The 19,238-nt window shown below is 50.4% G+C and overlaps 1 protein-coding gene across 5 annotated transcripts in view; it reads left to right on the top strand.

The window, feature by feature from the left end:
• Window positions 1-19,238, top strand: part of FASTKD2 (FAST kinase domains 2) — a 461,831-nt gene that overhangs the window by 382,870 nt on the left and 59,723 nt on the right. For all 5 annotated transcript variants that reach the window (XM_069615586.1, XM_069615582.1, XM_069615584.1 and 2 more), the window contains one exon: window positions 6,474-6,701. In XM_069615586.1, the coding sequence (XP_069471687.1) occupies window positions 6,474-6,701 (228 nt within the window). The remainder of the gene's footprint in view (window positions 1-6,473; window positions 6,702-19,238) is intronic.

Genomic DNA, 19,238 nt, shown 5'->3' on the forward strand with positions numbered 1-19,238 from the left:
TATCTAGACGATTCAATTACCCTCAGAAAAGGCTAAGGAAACTCCACTTATTGTCGCAGTTTCATATATTTTATTCAAACCTCCTATCAGTTGGAGTCACCTGACCAAGGAGCTCAGCTGACATACCTAGATGCAGTTACCCTTCCACGGATAGCTCCAGAGGAAGAGGATCCCCTTGAGATAGATATCACCCAGGAAGAAGTACTCAGGGTAATTAACGCTCTTCCCCCTCAATAAATACCCGGCCCAGATGGATTTCCCACCTTGTCTATAAGACCTATTGGGAAGTGGTGACCCCAAAACTCACTTAGATAACTTGTTTAAACAGAAAGGTCGCATATCCCCTAGTATGGAGGAGGCAAAGATCATCTTGTTCCCAAAGCGAGGAAAATATCCTAGTAGGTGTGGCTCATATCGCCCCATAGCTCTCATTAATTTGGATGCTAAATGCTCTCCAAAATATTGGCTAATAGGATAGAGGATCTACTCCCCACAGTTATACACCCAGATCAGTCAGGCTTTATAAAGCATTGTCAAACACATAACATTAGGTGTACATGTCATACAATAGAGATGGTTGAAAAAAAAGGACATTACGGTGGTCTTACTTTCTCTTGATGCAGAAAAGTCCTTCGACCAGGTCGAGTGGTCATTTCTCTTTCGGACTTTGTCGAGGATGGGCTTCGACCCGAAAGGTAGACAAAATAAGGGTGAACTATAAACAACTGTTGACTCGTTTACTGATGAATGGTCAACTCTCTTTGGGGTCCGACTAACTGAGGATATTCAAGGGATTAACTTTGGAGGGACATCATATAAAATGATGGCCTTTGCAGATGGCATGTTACTCCTCGTGTCCGATCTGGTACATATACTGTCCACAGTAGAGCGAGAGCTAAACAACTATGGGTCAGTGGCTGGGTTGAAAATTAACCATATTAAATCAGAAATCCTAAATCTCTCTCTCCCGCCAGGGGAAGTGCATTCACTCCGAACACAAACACAATTTGGCTGGGCGCAAGAAGGAATTACATTGCTGGGCGTCACTTTAACTCCTAAGATTGCAGAGATTTAGGAGGCGAACTACCCACCGTAAAGAAATGTTGTGTCAACTAGTAAAATGCGGTCCATTAACAATGTCCTGGCTTGTTCATATCAACTCAGTAAAAATGGTCATCCTCCCCAAAGCGCTTTACATTTTTCAGGCTCTCCCAATCCGGGTCCCGGCGTCCTTTTTCAAAAAGCTATGTAGAGTGATATCTGCATTCGTGTGGAACAGCAAAGCCCCTCCGGCAGCTTGTGACGTTTTAATGACTCCTACAAACAGGGGAGCCCTGCGTCTTCCTAATTTTCAAAAGTTCTACCAAGCCGCACAAATTCGAATAGTGAAAGACTGGTGGGGAGCAGATTCTGGGAAGCGGTGGATACAGATGAGTGAGCGATAGGAGGGGCCGCAGCTCGGCAACACCTTATGGCTCCCTAAATCTGATAGCTCCCCAAATATCCACAAGAGCAGGGTTACGAGTTTATCTGATAGTTCCCCAAATATCCACAAGAGCAGGGTTACGAGTTTAGTAGAGGAGGTCTGGGACACAGCGGTTAAACAATGCCAATTTTACAACATTTCCTTCACCCTGTAGTTTTTTAATCCCCAGTTCACTCCGGACCTTGCCTCTCAGGCATTTACTAGATGCAAGCAGACAGGCTGTACGAAACTGCGCAATATGTTTAAAGGCAAAGACCCTAAACCTTTTCCTCAATGCAAATTGGAACTAGGATTAAATGAACAAGCTTGATTTCAATACTTTCAGGTCCGGCATTGAATACTGGCTCCTCTGCATAAACAAGCGGCAACCAGCGAGTTGATGTTTGAAAAATGTATTGCCTCCGACCCAGGGAACATGGCTCTAATTTCAAATGTATATAAAATCATCTCTGAGGCTACCCCTAATAGCCCTATGTATTACAAACATTGTTGGCGGTTAACACTGGGTGAACAGATCTCAGAAGAAGAATGGGAAGGGCTCTGGAAAGCTATCCCTAGACACACCCGCTCAATCCAAATAAGAGAATTTTGGTATAGGTTGGTAAGGCACTGTACTCTAGTTCACTTGCATATGATGAGATCGTCCATCTTGGATCAATGCTGGAGAGAGTGGGGGATGCTCAGGGACTGGTGGCATATATGGTGGGGCTGCCCGATTTTGAAGGGTTATTGGACAGAGATTGATGTGTGTATATATGGTGAAAATGTTTGGTTCGTTAAAATCCAGTTCTCTCATATCTAACATTCTGTTGATGCTAGAGGCAAATATAAGACATAGCTCTAAACAAATATGTAAAGCTCTTTTTATATTGCAACTGGCAGCTCTACTGGGTATAGCTAAAAAATTGAAATCTAAAGATCCACCACAGATCAGCGAATGGCTATCCAGACTTTGGAACTTTGTTGCCCTTGAATGGATTATATATTCTTTACAGGGGTACCAATCGAAATTCTCGTAAGACTGGGCAGATGTGCTGATATTGTTACAAAATGACTAATATTATAGTTATTGCCCTCATCATCTTCGAATCCTTGGTATTCAGTGACTCTGTTAACCTTGTTAATTCTACCACGCAGAAGGGACAATGGGGTGTGGGGGGAGGCAACCGGGGACGGGAGGGAGGGAGGCAGCAAAAGAAGGCATATGTTAATGTTTATTTATGAAATGGCAATTTAAATAAAAACACAATACACAGCCTTAAAAATATATCGCTACACTTTAAAAGACTTTCCTTGCTAGAAACGATAGGGCCTAGTGCCCTTAGAGGCAAAAGTCCCAATAAAACTCTTTTCAGGAGTCTGGGAATCTGTAAAGGAGTCTCACAAGTGTGGCAAAGCCATCGGGTGACTAAGTGTTTCACAATATGAGTAAAGTTCTTAGGAGCCCTCTCCCAATGCAAACACAGTTAGGTGCAGCCCAACGGAGTATCTCTGACCAGAACTCCACTGATCAGTCAGGCAAGGAAGTGTTGGGGCAAGGGCTTTACACCCATTACACCCTATGGAGATAGGGCAGGGGGATTAGAACAGGTAGGTTTACTCGGCCACTGTTCTCTGATTCACTCAGGAACCACTTTAGTGGCCCTTGAATTCACTGGGCCCCTGTACATTGTATTTTGTTTCTGTTGGAAGAGGTCACTGGTTACCTTTGACGTCAGTATTTAGTTCTGGCTATTCGGTGGTTCTGAGCTAGGATATGTCTCCTCTGTGAAAGGCACAGTGATCTAAAGACTTGGATGAGACTCTCCCGGGGGCCATCCACCCAAGAACAGGTCAATGGGCCGTGTTCGTGCCGGTAGAGGGACTCCCAGACCCCGCTTTTTTTTTTTCTTTTTTTTTAATATAGGTACACGTGGAATTTATTGGGAAAAATAGTGTACCCAACATAGCTAGATTTCTTCACCAACCTCGCCATACCATTATTTCTATCCCAAATTGCAGCCTTTAAATATAACAGCCAAGTTTTCTGAAGCTGAGCAAGAAAGCCCCATCTCATTGAGGAATGTCTCAATCTCACTGAGCCAAGGTCTAAGGACTTGCTGGAGCTCTCTGCAGCCCTTTAAAGAAAATGAGAACATTGATCTCCCATTATTCTGGAGCATCAACATCTTTGCATAGAAATTACAAGTCTCAATCAGTTTTTGTGTTGCAAGAGAAGTAATACCTAACGCACAACAGATGGCTTCCATGGGCACTGACGGGGACAAACCTCAAACAGGCTCTCCGTAGTTTTCCTTCCAGAACTTTTAACCACTTAGTGTCTACATTCGTATAAACTTCAAGTCCGTACAAAACAAAGGGGACAATACATGCCTTAGATAATGGCAAAACCGTCAATTGAATAGCCCCCTGTCCTTGATATAAATTATTGAATTGCCTTAAATTATTCGAGGCTTTAATCATAATATACTGTGAGAAAGCCACTTTATTCAAATCATTTGTTATGGACATGCCAAGATACAGATAGCTAGAAACCTCTTCCACCAAAGTATTCTAAATAACCCATCCATATTTGTTTATATTTTTCTATTAGCTTTGATGGTTATAATCTTAGTTTTAGATAAATGTATGCTAAGATTATGCGAGATCGAGAAATGTTCTAGTGATGCTAGGCTGCGCTGAAGTCCCAATGCCATCTGGTCCAATATTACTAAGTCATCCGCCTATGATAGCCAAGCTATCTTATGCTGAAAAATATGCAGCGGGGCATTGTTAGATTTTTCAAAAACAGACTCCAGTTTGGCAGTATAAACATTAAACAGTACCGGGCAAGGGTGCACCCCTGCTTTAGACCATGGTTAACCAAAATCTCGTCACTCAGCAGGCCTTCCAGATTCAACCTGATTTGGATTCTATTATCAGTATAAAACGCCTTTGTAAAATACAATATTTGAGGATGGCTTTCATCTTTTCCCATAGAAGGTTTCAGTTAACTGTGTCAAAGGCCTTTGAGAAGTCAACAAAGCATTATAAACAAGGCCTTTGACTTAGATTTTTATGTGTCTAGAATGAAGTATGTCGGGGTCCAAAGATTAGATACTACTTCATCCCTGCCTAAAACCAGTTGATTGATTACTAAAAAAATCTTTGGCGTTTATCCAGTAATTAAGATATCGTAATAGCAAGTTACAGAAAATGTTTGTGCTGGAGTCAATCATAGCTAAAGTGCGATAGTTTGCATGTGAAGTTCTTGAACCCTTTTTATAAAATGGCACTAACAGCGACCTTTTCTAAGAGTTGTGTATACAGCCCATGATGACAATCTCTTGGAAGATAGTAAACAAATGCGCACCCACATTTTTGGATTAGTGTTAAAAGAGCGTTTGGAAGACCATCAGGCCCTGGGGCCCGAGAGGGCTTTAAGCCTCTGATTATGTCTTCCATATTTTACTCTGTAAACCTAAAAAAACTTTTTATCGGTTTCTCCTGATAATATTCTTTCACTTCGAAAACATTTTCTTTATGATCTAGGCACAGTACATAATTTATCAAAGTATCCATAGGATACAATGGTAAAATGCAGAAGTCCATGCAAGACTATAAAAAAACACAGTAGGAAACTCCCCACTGCTACCAGCCCATCTTGGACACTTCATGCAAATAACCACAAAGTTGTCAAGAATAAAGTTATATGGACACAAAGTATCCTATGTGTAAAGTGTAAAACAAACCAGGAATGTTACAATAGAGAACACTAAGCCATATAGGTTGACCCTTGCCCCCAAAACAGATGAGCATAGCAAGGCACACACAAAGTGCTTCACTTGCATCCAAAAATCGGGACAAGTTTAAAATAAAAATAAAAAGTTGGTGGGATGGAGGGGTTTCTATGGATGTCTATGAAGGTAAAGCAGCAAACCCATCCCATTTCACCTAACCAGGAGATTGGCTGAAGCTGGAGGAAGAAGATGGACAGAAACCATGGTAATGAGGGGTTTCCAGGTGGGTTGTGGAAAGATTAACTGATTTGACTGGTGAAGATAAGGAGACAACTGTAAAGAGTTGTGAGGAGGAAGGAGACGAGAATTCGGGGGAGTGGAGTGAAAAGACAGGTTGAAAGGTGGAAAAGTGTTAAGTACAGGAAGTTGTAGGGCAGCAGGAGAAGTGATGCTGATACTTGGAAAAGTAATGAGCAAGCAAGAGAAGGAGGAGCTAGTTTTGCCATTCACTGGTTGCACATTTGGGGATTCCCCAACCAGCCTGAACCCCAGCACCAGACCAAGGCAGCCACGCAGGACCCATAGAAGGATCTTCTCCAAAAACCAGGACAGGATGTGGATTACAGGATTCCTATGGAGCAGGATGTGAGAATGAAATGTTGAGTGAGCAAAAAAAACCTGGACTGTGAGTGACTACAATGCTGCAGCATTTCGGGAAGAACCCTGGATCAAGATTTGTAAAACCAAAGAGTGGTTTCTAATGCATTGAGTTTGAAGAACGTGTCCTGTGGAATTTATTGTACATTGGGAATGAGATTGTAGAGGAACTAATCTTGTCGGAATTAAAGAACCCTGCCAGACTGAAATCAGAGGAATTCTCTTTGGGTATTGGGGTGCGTGGAAAAACATCTTAAGGTTGGAAGTAGGAGAAGCCATACATTTGCTGTTGGGGAACAGTATTATTTAGCATTGCCTATTTGTTTGCTTCAAGTCTGTAAGTAACCCGAATAAGCCCTACTTAAAGCATCATTTTCTCGACCTGTGGTTGATCATCCTCACCCCCTGATTTGTGACACAGCTACATTTTAAGAATCAAGTTTTCATTGTGCACAATTGTACTACATTATTATACAGTATGTTTTTTTGTAAAAAAGAAATGAAACAATGGAGAAGTGTTGTTAGGTTTGTTACTCCAATAAAGATCCTGAACATCTAATTTGTGTTACTCGCAGGTACTGATTACATCCTTATCTTTATTTTCATTCCAGCCAATCAAAATATTACGATGAATGAGCGAATGCTTCATTATATCAACCTCTGCTTGGAACTTGATAAGCCTTCTGTCACCAAGGTAGCTACAGATGTCGTGTTGGGAAGACCATCAACTGGCATTGTCCGGAATCCTACCAGCCTGCTGCTGGCTCTGCAGGAGATTCTAGGAGAAGGGGACGAATGCTTTCGCCAAAACTTGCAGCTACCCAATGATTACTTCTTCGGTATGAATATTACTTCCGATAGTCACATGGGTTATTCAAATCGTAGGCTACAATGTCTGTATTCTCTGTGCTCATACTTTGCATATGTTCTTTCCTGTCACCCAGGTCCTGTGTGCACAACTCATTAGCTGTTTGCTCGGCTTCATCATAATGCCCATTAAGCCTTCTCGATGAGTTTGAGATGCTTTGCATGATCAAAAGTTGAAGTTGTCATACACCATTCAAAACGGTGTTAACAGTTTTACTTTGAAAACAAAACCCTCTGCTGCAGGATCCATAACACATTTGCACTTTAAATTGTAGTTTCCCTTAAAGCTTTTCTTATGCAACGTGAAAAGCCTACTAAAAAATCTGAAGAGCTTTGGGAGGCTTTTTTGAATGTTCGTATCTGTTATTATGTTTACTGTCTGCTGATTGCAGTGCAGGGGACTCTTTTTGGTGTTACAGACTGAGCTTGATGTTTAATTGGTGTTAATGGTTCTTTGTGTAACATCACAACCAGTCAGTCCTATTATCTCTTGGATTCTTATTTCACTTCTTTATATATGGCATTAGAGGGGAAACTCCCATTTAACAATTTGTTTCAGAGCACAACACAGAGTCCAACAGTATGCAATTCATCTATTTTCACAGAAGTTGGATCACCAACCAGAAAGCGACCATCTGTGTGTCACAAGGGATAAAATCACAAACATTATCACAAAACGAAGTAAACAGTTTTACAACTCTTTTTTTATTTTTATTTTTTATTTTTCTACATAGTAGGAAGAGTAAAGCAAGCCTTATCCTTCGCTTAGACCCCAAACGGAAGGACACGCTCACAGGTAACAGCTTGCACATTGCAGACACAATCTGCTGCACCAGGGATCCTGAATGGGGGCCTCTTGCAGCACAGGCTGGGGGAAGGAAACTGAGAAGGCGATCTCGATGGGCAAAGCAGAAAATATATGGGACAATCCCGGCATGCGTGTCCTTGGTAAGATACGTTTTAGTCCCCATGATGGGAGGATATTCTGAATTTTGGAAAATGACATGGAGGCTAACATGCAAGTTCGGGACTTGCAGCCACCTAAGACGCAGCCCTTTTAACCATTATATTGGAAAAGCACTTCCAAGTTTAGCGACCATCCCAGCCAGCAGCCTTAATTATTTCCAGCAACCTGGTGGCAGAAGTAAACGTCTTAGAGACAATGCTACACCTAGACGGTTCTTCCCTTAACATTTTAATGTCAGTACCTTCATTGTGCAGAATCAAGCAAATCCAGAGGGTCCCTTTCAGAGAGGTACAGGCTGATTAGACGGGCAAAAAGAAAACCATGCTGACATGATCACAGCCAATGGAGCGATGCAAGTACTTGCTGCATATAGAAAGACCAAGATACAGACATCGAAAGTGTTTTCTTTCAATTGGAGACACTGCTGCTGATGTGCCTCATAATGTCCATGGCACCAACATCTGAAACCCAAATCTAGAAAATGAAAAAGCAACCTGCACATCTTAAGAAAAAGGTTGCAATGGTATAACTAGTGGTAAGCCTTCTAACCCAAACAACCGCACAAAACCTAGTCCATAGTTAGGGAGGTTTTGCCACTGGTGAAGGGTGAAAGAAGACATACCTGGTGAAATAAGAATGTGCCCATAAAATTAATCCCATCTCTTACTATTTGTAGTGTGGTTGAGCCGTCTGACTTTACTGTCAGTGGATGTACTGGTTCTCCAGCATGGGGTCTGGCATGGATTCACATGCTCATGAATATTCCCCGTCGTCAGGCTGGGAATCCTCGGTAAAGAAAAAACCAGTATCAGTTTCGTTTCTGATCTGTCTTTCGTAGTAATAACCAATCACTGGTCTCTGCGTCATACTGACCACAGCCAATGACTGCCCTCTACCTAAGCACCGCCTCTGGCAGCCATCTTCAGATTTTTACCGCACGTTCATGTGTTGGGATCCTCGTGCTATTGCTCTCGAGCGTTAGTGCTATTTTTCGCGCTTTTTCACAAAAAACTTCGATTCTTTCGGTCAAAAGAGCCTCAAGCTCCACCGATCCTACATCCGATCAACGGGGACCCGTGTCGGATTCATCTGTGCCCCTCAAGGGTGAAGATTTCGTCGAGCTCAGGCCCGGTCTCGGAGATGGCCCAGGAGAAGGGAAGCTCGACGCCCGGAAAGCTGTTCAGGGTCTGCCCTGGATGCCAGCTGCAGAACGTCTTCAAGGAGGACGAACACTCTTTCTGCCTTTACTGCCTTCATGAGGACAAGACGCACGTGGAGAAGGACTGTGCGTTTTGCGGCAACATGTCGGAACGGACCATGAAGGACCGCCATCAACGTCTCGCCAACTGGCTGGAGGGTAAGAGCCCGTCTGGCGAGAAGAAGAAGAAATCCGAGCGGTCTTCTAAGACCTTTGAGGGCGCCCCGGCGACGGGGGCCCAACATAAGGCCAAGCACCGCGAGTCCGCTGGCACCGGGAGCGCCGAACGGTCGGGCTCTACGGGCGCCAGGCAGGGCGCACCCTCCCCGGCACCATCAACCACGAGCCAACGCTCTGGGTCGGGTAAGAGGAAGGCCGAGCACCCGGCGAAGCTCCTGGAGAGGCCCCGGTCGAGCTCTAAGGCAGAGGAGGAGCGTGGCAGTGCCCCCTCCCTCAAGGATAAGGCGGTGAGCAAACCTAAGGTGGTGAAGGCCTTGATCCATCCGACCAAGCCCTCTATCGAAACGGTCGCGGCGGCCCTGGCTCAGCCTGTGGTGGCTACACCAGCGGTGGCGACCTCAGGGCCCAGAATCTCCCTGCCTCCTCGGAGGGAGTCTTCCTTTGTGCCTATCGATAGGACCCCCGTGAAACCCTCCGTGGGGAAGAAGAAGGGGGGGCAGGGCGTCGTCGTAGATTCGGCATCAACCTCAGAAGAGGAGCTGATCGAGGTCTTAAGCCACGGCCTAGGCGTGGAAGGCGGCCAGCCCGTCGGAATGGACCCCGACGCAGGTGACGACGACGACATCGTCGAGGATACCGACGGGGCCCCTGCTCGCCCGTCGGATTCCCCTCTGCCAGCGCCGCAAGACAACTCGGCGGCCATTTTGTTGGCCATACAGTCCTTATGCTCCGAGATAAGGACGAGGCTACCGTTACCGACGGAGGAACCTCTCCCGTCGGGGGATCCAGAACCGGGACCTTCTGGTTTTCCCCCTACCAAGAAAAGAAGGATCCATCCACCACCTCCTTTTCAACCGTCGCGCCCCGTCCAGCCCTCCTCCCCGTCCACCCGAGGGGATGATACGGGGACTGACACGGCAGCGACGGGTACGGACGACGAGGCATACGACGAGGATTTTCCGTCGTCGCCTCCCACCAGGGCTTCTCCGCCCGACGAGATCGGATCCTTCCACTCCATGATCTCCAGGGCTTCCGAGCTTTTCCAACTCTGCCCTGAGGAGAAGAAAAAGGAAGGCTTCCTTTATCAGCGGCGCGAGGCCAAGAGGAAGACGGTCCTCGCAGTGCCTCTGTTGGACGACATTTGGGATGAGGGCCTTTCCCTCCTCAAGAACCCTTCCACGACGCCAGCTAGAAGAGACCGGTACGAGAAAAAGTACCGGGTCCCGGACACGGCCCCCCTATGCCTCCGGGCGCAGCCTACCCCGGACTCCGTCGTCTCCGCGGCAGCCAGGAAGAAAGCGGGGGGGGGTGCGGCCTCCACATCGACTTCCCCGCCGGACGGCGAGGGAAAGAAATTGGATGCGATGGGACGTAGAGTCATCTCGTCGGCAGCGACGACGATTAAAGCGGCCAACGCCTTGGCTATCGTGGCCCGCTACGACAGGGAGCTCTGGTACAAGATGGCTCCCCTGCTGGATTTTCTGCCGGACGACAAGAGGGCGGAGGCCCTTGAGATCCTGCAGGAAGGTGAGGTGGCGTCGGACCACGCCATCACCGTGGCGACGGACATCGCCGACACTGGGTTCCGCCAGCTGGGCAACGGCGTTTGCCTTCGACGTCGTGGATGGCTCAAAGCTACGGACTTTCGGCAGGACGTCCAGACCAGAGTCCTGGACATGCCCTTCGACGGGAACAACCTGTTTGGGAAGACAGTGGACGATTCCCTTCAGGCCATCAAGGCGGATACTGAGACGGCCAGGGCCCTTGGAGTCCTGCAGCAACGACGAACGCCCTTTCGGAGCGGCGGAGGCAAGGGCGCCTCCAAAGGTTCCGGCGGCGGTTTCGCTTCCTACCGTCAAGCGGCCCGCTCGTCGTCGCAAGAGGCCTACAGAGGACGAGGCAAGTCTAGCGGACCCCGCCGTCGTCGCCAAGGAGGTCAAGGCGGCAAGGCCGCGTCCAAGCAGGATTGAACCGGCCGTGGGGTCGGGCCCCCACCGGAGCACCCCGGTGGGAGGCCGGCTGGCGGGCTTCGTCAGCGTGTGGGAGTCCATCTCCACCGACCGTTGGGTGCTGGACGCCCTGGCCCGGGGCCACGCGCTCGAGTTTCAAGGAAGGTGCCCGCGCGTCCCCCCCGTGGCCAGGAAGGAACTTCACGTCCCGCAACTTCTCCTGGAGGTAAAGGCGATGCTCAGAAAGGGCGCCATCGAACTCGTCCCAAAGAGGCTTCGGGGCTCCGGAGTCTACTCGCGATACTTCCTCGTGAAGAAGAAGACGGGAGGATGGCGCCCCATCCTAGACCTGCGACGTCTGAACAAGTTCATCAAGGCGCAGAAGTTCCGGATGGTCACCCTCCAGCACGTCCTGGGTCAGCTGGAGGAAGGAGACTTCCTATCGTCGTTGGATTTGGAGGATGCCTACTTCCACATTCCCATCCTAAAGGGGCACCGAAAATTCCTCAGATTCGTGGTCCAAGGGCGTCATTACCAATTCAAGGCCCTTCCCTTCGGACTACGGTCGGCACCCAGGGTATTCACCAAGTGCCTTGCACCGATGGCGGCGCAGCTGCGCCGCGAGGGGATTCACGTCTACCCCTACCTGGACGACTGGCTCATCCGCGCCAAGACGAGGGAGCTCGCCGTGGTCCACACGGCAAGGACCGTCCAACTCCTCACGGACCTGGGATTCTCCGTGAACTACGCCAAATCCCACCTGGTGCCCGCGCAAGTCGCACTGTTTCTGGGAGCGAGGCTCGACACAGTGTCCCTTCTGGCCTCCCCGTCGGAGGAGAGGACCAGGACCATCTTGGGCAAGGTGCAACGGATGTTGGTGGCCGACGCGGCCAAGGTGAGGTCCATCAAGTCCCTCCTCGGGATGATGTCTTCCTGCATCTACCTCATTCCCATGTGCAGGCTCCGGATGCGCCCGTTGCAAGAATTCCTGGATGCGCGCTGGATCCAGACGACGGGCAGCTTCGAGGAAAGGATCAAGCTCGACGAGAGTTTCCGACGAGCGATACGGTGGTGGGGCACCCGCGCGCATCTGACGGCGGGCATGGACTTCCAGACCCCAGCCCACCAGGAGACTGTGACCACGGATGCCTCCCTGGAAGGGTGGGGAGCGCACACCGAAAATTTGCACGCAAGAGGACTCTGGCTCCCGACGGAGAAGTCCCTGCATATCAACGTCCTGGAGCTCCGTGCAGTGTTTTGGACCCTCAGGTCCTTCCTTCCGTCCCTCAAGGGCAAGGTGGTGAGGATCTTCACCGACAACACCACCACCATGTTTTACATCAGGAAACAGGGCGGAACCAGGTCCCCAGCGCTGTCCAAGGAGGCGCAGGACCTGTGGCATTGGGCCGTCGCCCAAGGGATTTTTCTGGTGCCGTTTCATCTGGCAGGGATAAAAAACACCATTGCCGACTCACTCAGCAGGGAGCTGCGCTCGTGCCACGAGTGGGAACTACGGCAGGATCTGGTGGATCGCCTCTTCCGACGGTGGGGCACACCCCAGATCGACCTGTTCGCGACGGCGACGAACACCAAGTGCCGGAGGTTCGCCAGCAGGTTTCCCCAGACGAGGAGCATGGGCGATGCTTTCTCGTTCCCCTGGGAGGGCCTGTTCCTCTACGCGTTCCCTCCCTTGCCTCTGCTAATCCGGCTCGTCAACCAGCTCAAGAGGTCACGGTGCAGGATGATCCTCGTCGCACCTGCGTGGCCGAGGCAGATATGGTTCCCGGACCTTCTGGACTTGTCAGCGTCCCCGCCGATCAAGCTGCCGGCGGACGCGGATCTACTCTCCAGGGAAGGAGGCGCCATCCTCCACCACGACCCGAAGTCGCTGAACTTGCAGGCCTGGCTCCTGCAGCGCTAGAGTTTGGAGGATACGACATACCGGCCGATTGCAGAGAGGTTCTTGCAAAGGCCAGGGCGTCCTCGACTCTTAAATGCTACGGACACAAATGGAAGAGGGTCTCTGTCTGGTGCCACGCACAGAAGATTAACCCTCTACGGATTACGGCTCCCCAAGTACTGCCGTACCTGCTGACGCTGGCCAAAGCTGGTCTGGCACACGCGTCCATCAAGATTCATCTTGCTGCGATCTCCCGATACACCAGAACCACGGGGCGGACGTCCTTGTGGTCTCATCGTCTGGTGAAAGAGTTCATGAAGGGACTGTTCAGATCGTTCCCGCCGGTGAAGGCTCCGGCCCCGGCGTGGGAGCTCAACGTGGTGCTGACCAAGCTCATGGGACCTCCGTTCGAGCCTCTGCACTCGGCCCCGTTGAAGTTTCTATCGTGGAAAACAGCTTTTCTTGTGGCCATCACCTCCGCACGACGAGTGGGAGAGATCCAGGCCCTTTCCTGCAAGGCCCCGTACTTGACTTTCCACGACACGAGGGTAGTGCTCAGGACGCACCCCTCCTTCATGCCCAAGGTACCGTCGGACTTCCATCTCAACGAACCCTTGGTGTTACCTGTGTTCTTCCCGTCGCCTTCGTCGCCGGCTGAGAGGACTTTGCACTCGCTGGATGTAGCTAGAGCGCTGAAGTTCTACGTGGACCGCACGAAGGGTTTTCGGAAGACGTCACAACTCTTTGTGAACTTTGGACCTGTCAATCAGGGGAAGGCTCTCTCGAAGGCTTCCATCTCCAGATGGCTCTCCGGCTGTATCATGTGCTGTCACCGGTTGGCAAACCGACCGCTGCCTGGCCGTCCGAGAGCCCATTCCACCAGAGCGATCGCAGCTACCACGGCGTTCCTATCTGGTGTGCCCCTGCTGGACATATGCAGGGCTGCTACGTGGAGGTCGACGCACACCTTCACGAAATTCTACTGCGTCGACCGGGATTCCAGGGAGGAGTCCAGGGTCGGCCAAGCAGTGCTGCGCAACCTGTTCGCCTGAGGTGAGCCTGGTGAGGAGGTAAGATGCTTAATGTTGAGTTGATGTGATGCTTAATGTTGAGCCTTTGCCACCTCCCGTGGTTGTGCATGTGTGTACTGCTATGTATTCTTTATTCATGAGCATGTGAATCCATGCCAGACCCCATGCTGGAGAAGGAACAAGTTACTTACCTGTAACTGTTGTTCTCCAGCATGGGTCTGGCATGGATTCACATGCGAACCCTCCCGCCTACCCCTCTGCGGCTCTTCACTTGGTCATACTGCCACTTCACGTGCTTCCAAATCTGAAGATGGCTGCCAGAGGCGGTGCTTAGGTAGAGGGCAGTCATTGGCTGTGGTCAGTATGACGCAGAGACCAGTGATTGGTTATTACTACGAAAGACAGATCAGAAACGAAACTGATACTGGTTTTTTCTTTACCGAGGATTCCCAGCCTGACGACGGGGAATATTCATGAGCATGTGAATCCATGCCAGACCCATGCTGGAGAACAACAGTTACAGGTAAGTAACTTGTTCCTTCTAAGGTACAGTTGGAGAGAAGAGATCCAGACAGACACACAGACGACTATTCATTCCCTCCATGCAAGCGATACCGGGGGAATGGTCTTCCTTCGGGAATCAGATGCTTGCGATTTTTGAATCGCAGGGCACCGGTCCGTCCGCGCCTCTGAGTGGGGTCGGTCGGCACCGGTCGAGAGACACTGCTCGTACGCCTTTGGGCTCGGGTGGTCGGCACGGCTCGCGGGAGAGGTCCCACTCGGACAAGGGTAGCCGTTCTCGCCATGCCCGTTCCAGGTCCTGGTCCTCGACGCGCTCGAGACCACGTGCTCCTGTGCCGTCTTCGAAGAAGACGTCGACGCCTGTGGCGCCGAGGTCCTCGACGATTTCTCTCGAGGCTCCGCCTCAGAGGGGATCGTCGACCCCGTCGGCTCCTAGGTCGTCGAGAGACACGCTCGGAGCTCCAGCTTCGAGGCCTGTGTCGACGCCGCTGATGCTGGCGGCGCTGCAGCTGACGTCGACGCCTTTTCTGTCGACGCTGGTGCCGACTCGTTCATCGCAGACTCGTTCGGCGCCCTCGACTCCTTTCGAGGCGGTGGTGTCGGAGGGGCCCCATGGCACGGGGTTTGCCCCTAGAAAGGCTCTGGCTAAGGTCAAGCACTGCTTTGGTCCCCAGAGGTCTTCCTCTCCCCGCCTGGAGTACATTTCATAGGGTGATGAAGGCTCTGATGACGGCTTGGTTCCGGTTACGGTTCCAGATGAGCTTATCTCGGGCCATAGCCAGTTTGATGACCTGAGGCAGTCACTGCATGATGCCAGTGGACTGGACACCTCTCCGGAGGTGGAGTTTTGTAGGCCGGAGCCTGGCACTCATGCCGATTCTTCATATCAGCGCCTTATGTCTCGGGTCACCGAGTATTTGGGTTGGTCGGCTCCCCCAGGGGAGTTCGTTCAGGATGATCTCACGGACATCCTTGATCTCGGTCCCCCCACTGACCCGGTTTTGCTGTTTAGTATGGCTCTGCAGAGAAGGGTGGCGGCGGCGGCTTGGACTGCTCCGGAGAGTCTGCCGGCAGTGGGCAAGTCTTTGTTGCGAAAATACCGTCCAGCCAGTAGCGACCCCTGTTACTTGTCCAGGCACCCCACTCCGGAGAGTTTGGTGGTGCAGGAGGCTACGGCCCCGGCAAAGCAGGCGTCGTATCCTACCATCCCTCCGGATAGGGACGACAAACGTTTTGACGGCTGGGCGAAGAAAGTTTTTTCTTCGGGGGGGTATGGCGCTTCAGGCGGCCAACTCCATATGTGCTTTGTCTCGTTTCACACACACTCTGTGGAACTGTGTTGCATTAGCGGCTGAACATATTCCCAAAGTGGACGAACGGGATGGTATCCTTGCTATGGTTCAGGATGGCAAGGATGCCATGTGTGAGGCCGTTCAGTCGGATTTGGACTTGGCAGATTGTGTCAGCCGGTCCATGGCGGCGAGCACCGTAATGCGCAGGTTTGCGTGGTTGCGGAAGTCTGGGTTTGCTCCTGATGTGCATTCCCGGCTCCTCAACATGCCCTTTGACGGTGAACACCTTTTTGGCAGCAAGGCTGACAAGAGCCTTGAGAGGTTGCAGACCTCCAAAGCTGCAGCAAAGTCGTTGGGCGCTGCAGTTCGCCAACCTCCGCCTTTTCGTCCTAGGGGACAGCAATGGAGGGGAGGTTCCTTTCGCTATTACTCGTCCTTCAGTAAAGCGAGGGGAGCTAGCAGTCGAAGAGGCCATCGTAAGAGTGCCAGAGGTGGAAACAAAGGTACTTGAGATTCCAAGGATGCTCGGGCAGGTGCCTCTTTGCCCTCAGGCAATGCCGCAGCCGCTACCATTCAGTCAAGTTCTGGAGATCATATCCCACGGCTACTGTCTTCCTTTTCGGCAGAGGCCTCACGACAATCCACCAGGGAACCTCTCTTTGAAGTGTCCGGATCCGCTCCTTGCGCAGGAAATTCTAGCCCTGCTGGAGAAAGGCGCCATAGAACTGGTGCCTGTAGCGGAGAGGAACAAGGGATGGTATTCCCCTTATTTTTTGGTTTCGAAGAAAGACTGGGGATTGAGACCCATCATGGACTTACGCGGTTTGAACAAACTCCTCAGGAAGGACAAGTTCAAGATGGTGACTTTCTCAAGTCCTCCAGGCCCTTCAACTTCAGGACTGGTTGGTGTCTCTCGACCTCAAGGATGTTTACTTCCATGTGCCGATCCATCCCAAGCACAAGAAGTACCTGAGGTTCGCGGTTGGCGACTCGCACTTTCAGTTTCTGGGTCCTGCCGTTCGGATTGACCTCCGCCCCGAGGGTTTTCACCAAGCTCATGGTGGTGGTGGCAGCGCATCTCAGGAAAGGGGGGGATTCACGTCTACCCCTACCTGGACGATTTGGTGATCAGGGGGAGCTCTCCCGAGCAAGTCCTGGATCATCTGTCCGTCACCTGCCACTCCCTTCACAGGCTGGGCTTCTCCCTCAATTTAAAGAAGTCCCATTTGACACCAACGCAGCAGCTCCAGTACTTCGGAGCAGTGCTCGACACGTCCCTGGGGCAGTGTTTTCCTCCTCAGAGGGCTCTTCACATTCAGCAGATGGTGAACAATTTTCAATTTGCCCAGGATCTTCCAGCGTCTGAGTTCTTGAGACTGCTCGGCCTCATGGCATCCTGCATTCTTCTGGTGCCAGAGGCTCGTCTGCGGATGAGATCTTTGCAGTGGGCACTGTTAGGGAGAATTCTCTGTTTAGGCTGAATTTCCCAACCTATTGAGTCCCCCAGCAGCTTTGCTGGATTTTTGGGGTTTATTTTTTTCTCCTGCCAAGAGTGAGACTTTTACCCTCACTCTTGGGCATGACTTGAGAGTGTTTCTGTGACTTGCTATGCGCTTATGGGCTATGGGGTATTTCTTTTCCCCATAGGCTATCACTGGTTTTTGAATGTGTTACACAGCACCCTCAGTGCAGTAACATAGGGGTGTCATTGGGACCCCCAAACATAGACTCCACACCCTGGGACTGACTACTGTCTCCCTGGGTCTGTAAAGTCCCCATTGACTTTACTAGTCTTAATTTAGGAACTTAACCAGTACAAGCCATCATACTGTGGAAGTACTGGTAGGGGCAATTAGATTGCCCCTGGGTTTGTTGTCGAGGGGGTACTGTCCCGTCCCCCCTCGCCGAGTTTCTGGCTGGTGGCAGTGGATACCACGGAAATATTCCACCGGAATATTTCCCAATGGGATTTCCCATTGATTTAAAAGCACCACTTTTTGGTGCAATGTTAAAGATACCGCCGGTTTATTTATTTAATATAAATTCACCGGTTGGGATTTTTTGCCAGGACTCGCCGCCAAAATGTCGTCTAGGTTCACTTCAGTAACCCTGAACCCGAGTCGAGCCTTTGTTCCACTTTTGGCGGGCTTCTGCACAGAAGCCCTCCAAAGTGGTGCCATTCTGTCTGGGTACCACAGGGGGTGTGGGAGGGGGTTTAGGCACCCTGGACTGAGTTGCCTTGCCAACTCATGTCGCACTCTGGTGTGATTGGCCCAAGTGGTGAGCCACCCCGCTCACCACTTAGCATGTTTGAGTGACAGCTAGGCTGTATGAATGGGGGTTTGCTGCATAAAAGCAGGGTCTTTGGGGCTGGTTCTGCAGAAGTCGCCACAGGACCTAAGAAGCCGAAGAGGGAGAAGCCGAGCCGACCTGCCAAGACTACACCACCGGTGGAGCCCTGCGGAACCGTCTCACCACTTTTCTCGACGACAGAGGAGATCTCCCGCCGGAGAGTCTTCTTCCCTTGACTGGTGGGGACAACCAATTTCTGCCGCCTTCTCGCCGACCTGAAGTACCTCGTGGCCGCCTTGCCTGTGCCAAGCACCCCGGCAACCGGGATACCACTTTTTACCTCAACCGCGAAAGAGGGGTAACATCCTTTTAACCGGAAAAACTCCACGGCTGGTTTCTTCCCTGGTAGTGCAACGACCTTCAGCTTTCCTCCACGACGAGATCTTCTCCTCCTCTGGACGACGCCGCGACTTGCACCCACTACCAGGAACAACTGCCCCCGCTGGAGGATCCTTTCCATTTTAAAAGGTACTGTGTTCCGCCCGGCTTCCCTTGCCACCGATTGTACGGGGTAGATTTAGCCCCCGGCTCTCGACCCTGGGTAAGCCTGGGCACCCTAACTAAACTTTTCTTAACTGGGAAAAACCTTTTCTACTCACCTGTAAAGACTTGTGACATTGTGTGATCTTGGGCATCTTTTTGCCTGGCTTTCCCTAGAGTGGGCCTGGCAACCGAACTTCCTTGTTCCACAATAGATTGCCTTTCTACACTCACTGTGAATCTCTGAAAAGTGTTCTACCTAGCTGTTTTCACTTCCTTTGCCTTTTCCCTCCCTTTTAACTCACTTGTTGGAGTGCCATCTAATGTTAAGCGCTCACCTCTGTTTGGAAATAAGTGGTGTTAACTTAGACTTGTACAACCAATAACTAGGGATGTACATATGAGTAATAGTGACTGTGTTTTGACTTACTTACCTTTTCTGTGCTAGTGTAATTTATGAGTGTGTCTTTTAAATAAATAATTATATACTTTTACACCTAGCTCTGGTCAGTGTTTGCTTGTACTATTGTGCCTCTGTACCTATTATGTATGCTCTGTATACTGCCTAACTCTTCTTGAGGGAAGTCTGACTGCTCAGCCACAGCTACCAGGTAAACCTGGGTGGTACAGACTGCTAC

The sequence above is a fragment of the Ambystoma mexicanum genome, chromosome 9 (assembly GCF_040938575.1).
Source record: "Ambystoma mexicanum isolate Mex_15411 chromosome 9, UKY_AmexF1_1, whole genome shotgun sequence".
Taxonomy (NCBI): domain Eukaryota; kingdom Metazoa; phylum Chordata; class Amphibia; order Caudata; family Ambystomatidae; genus Ambystoma; species Ambystoma mexicanum.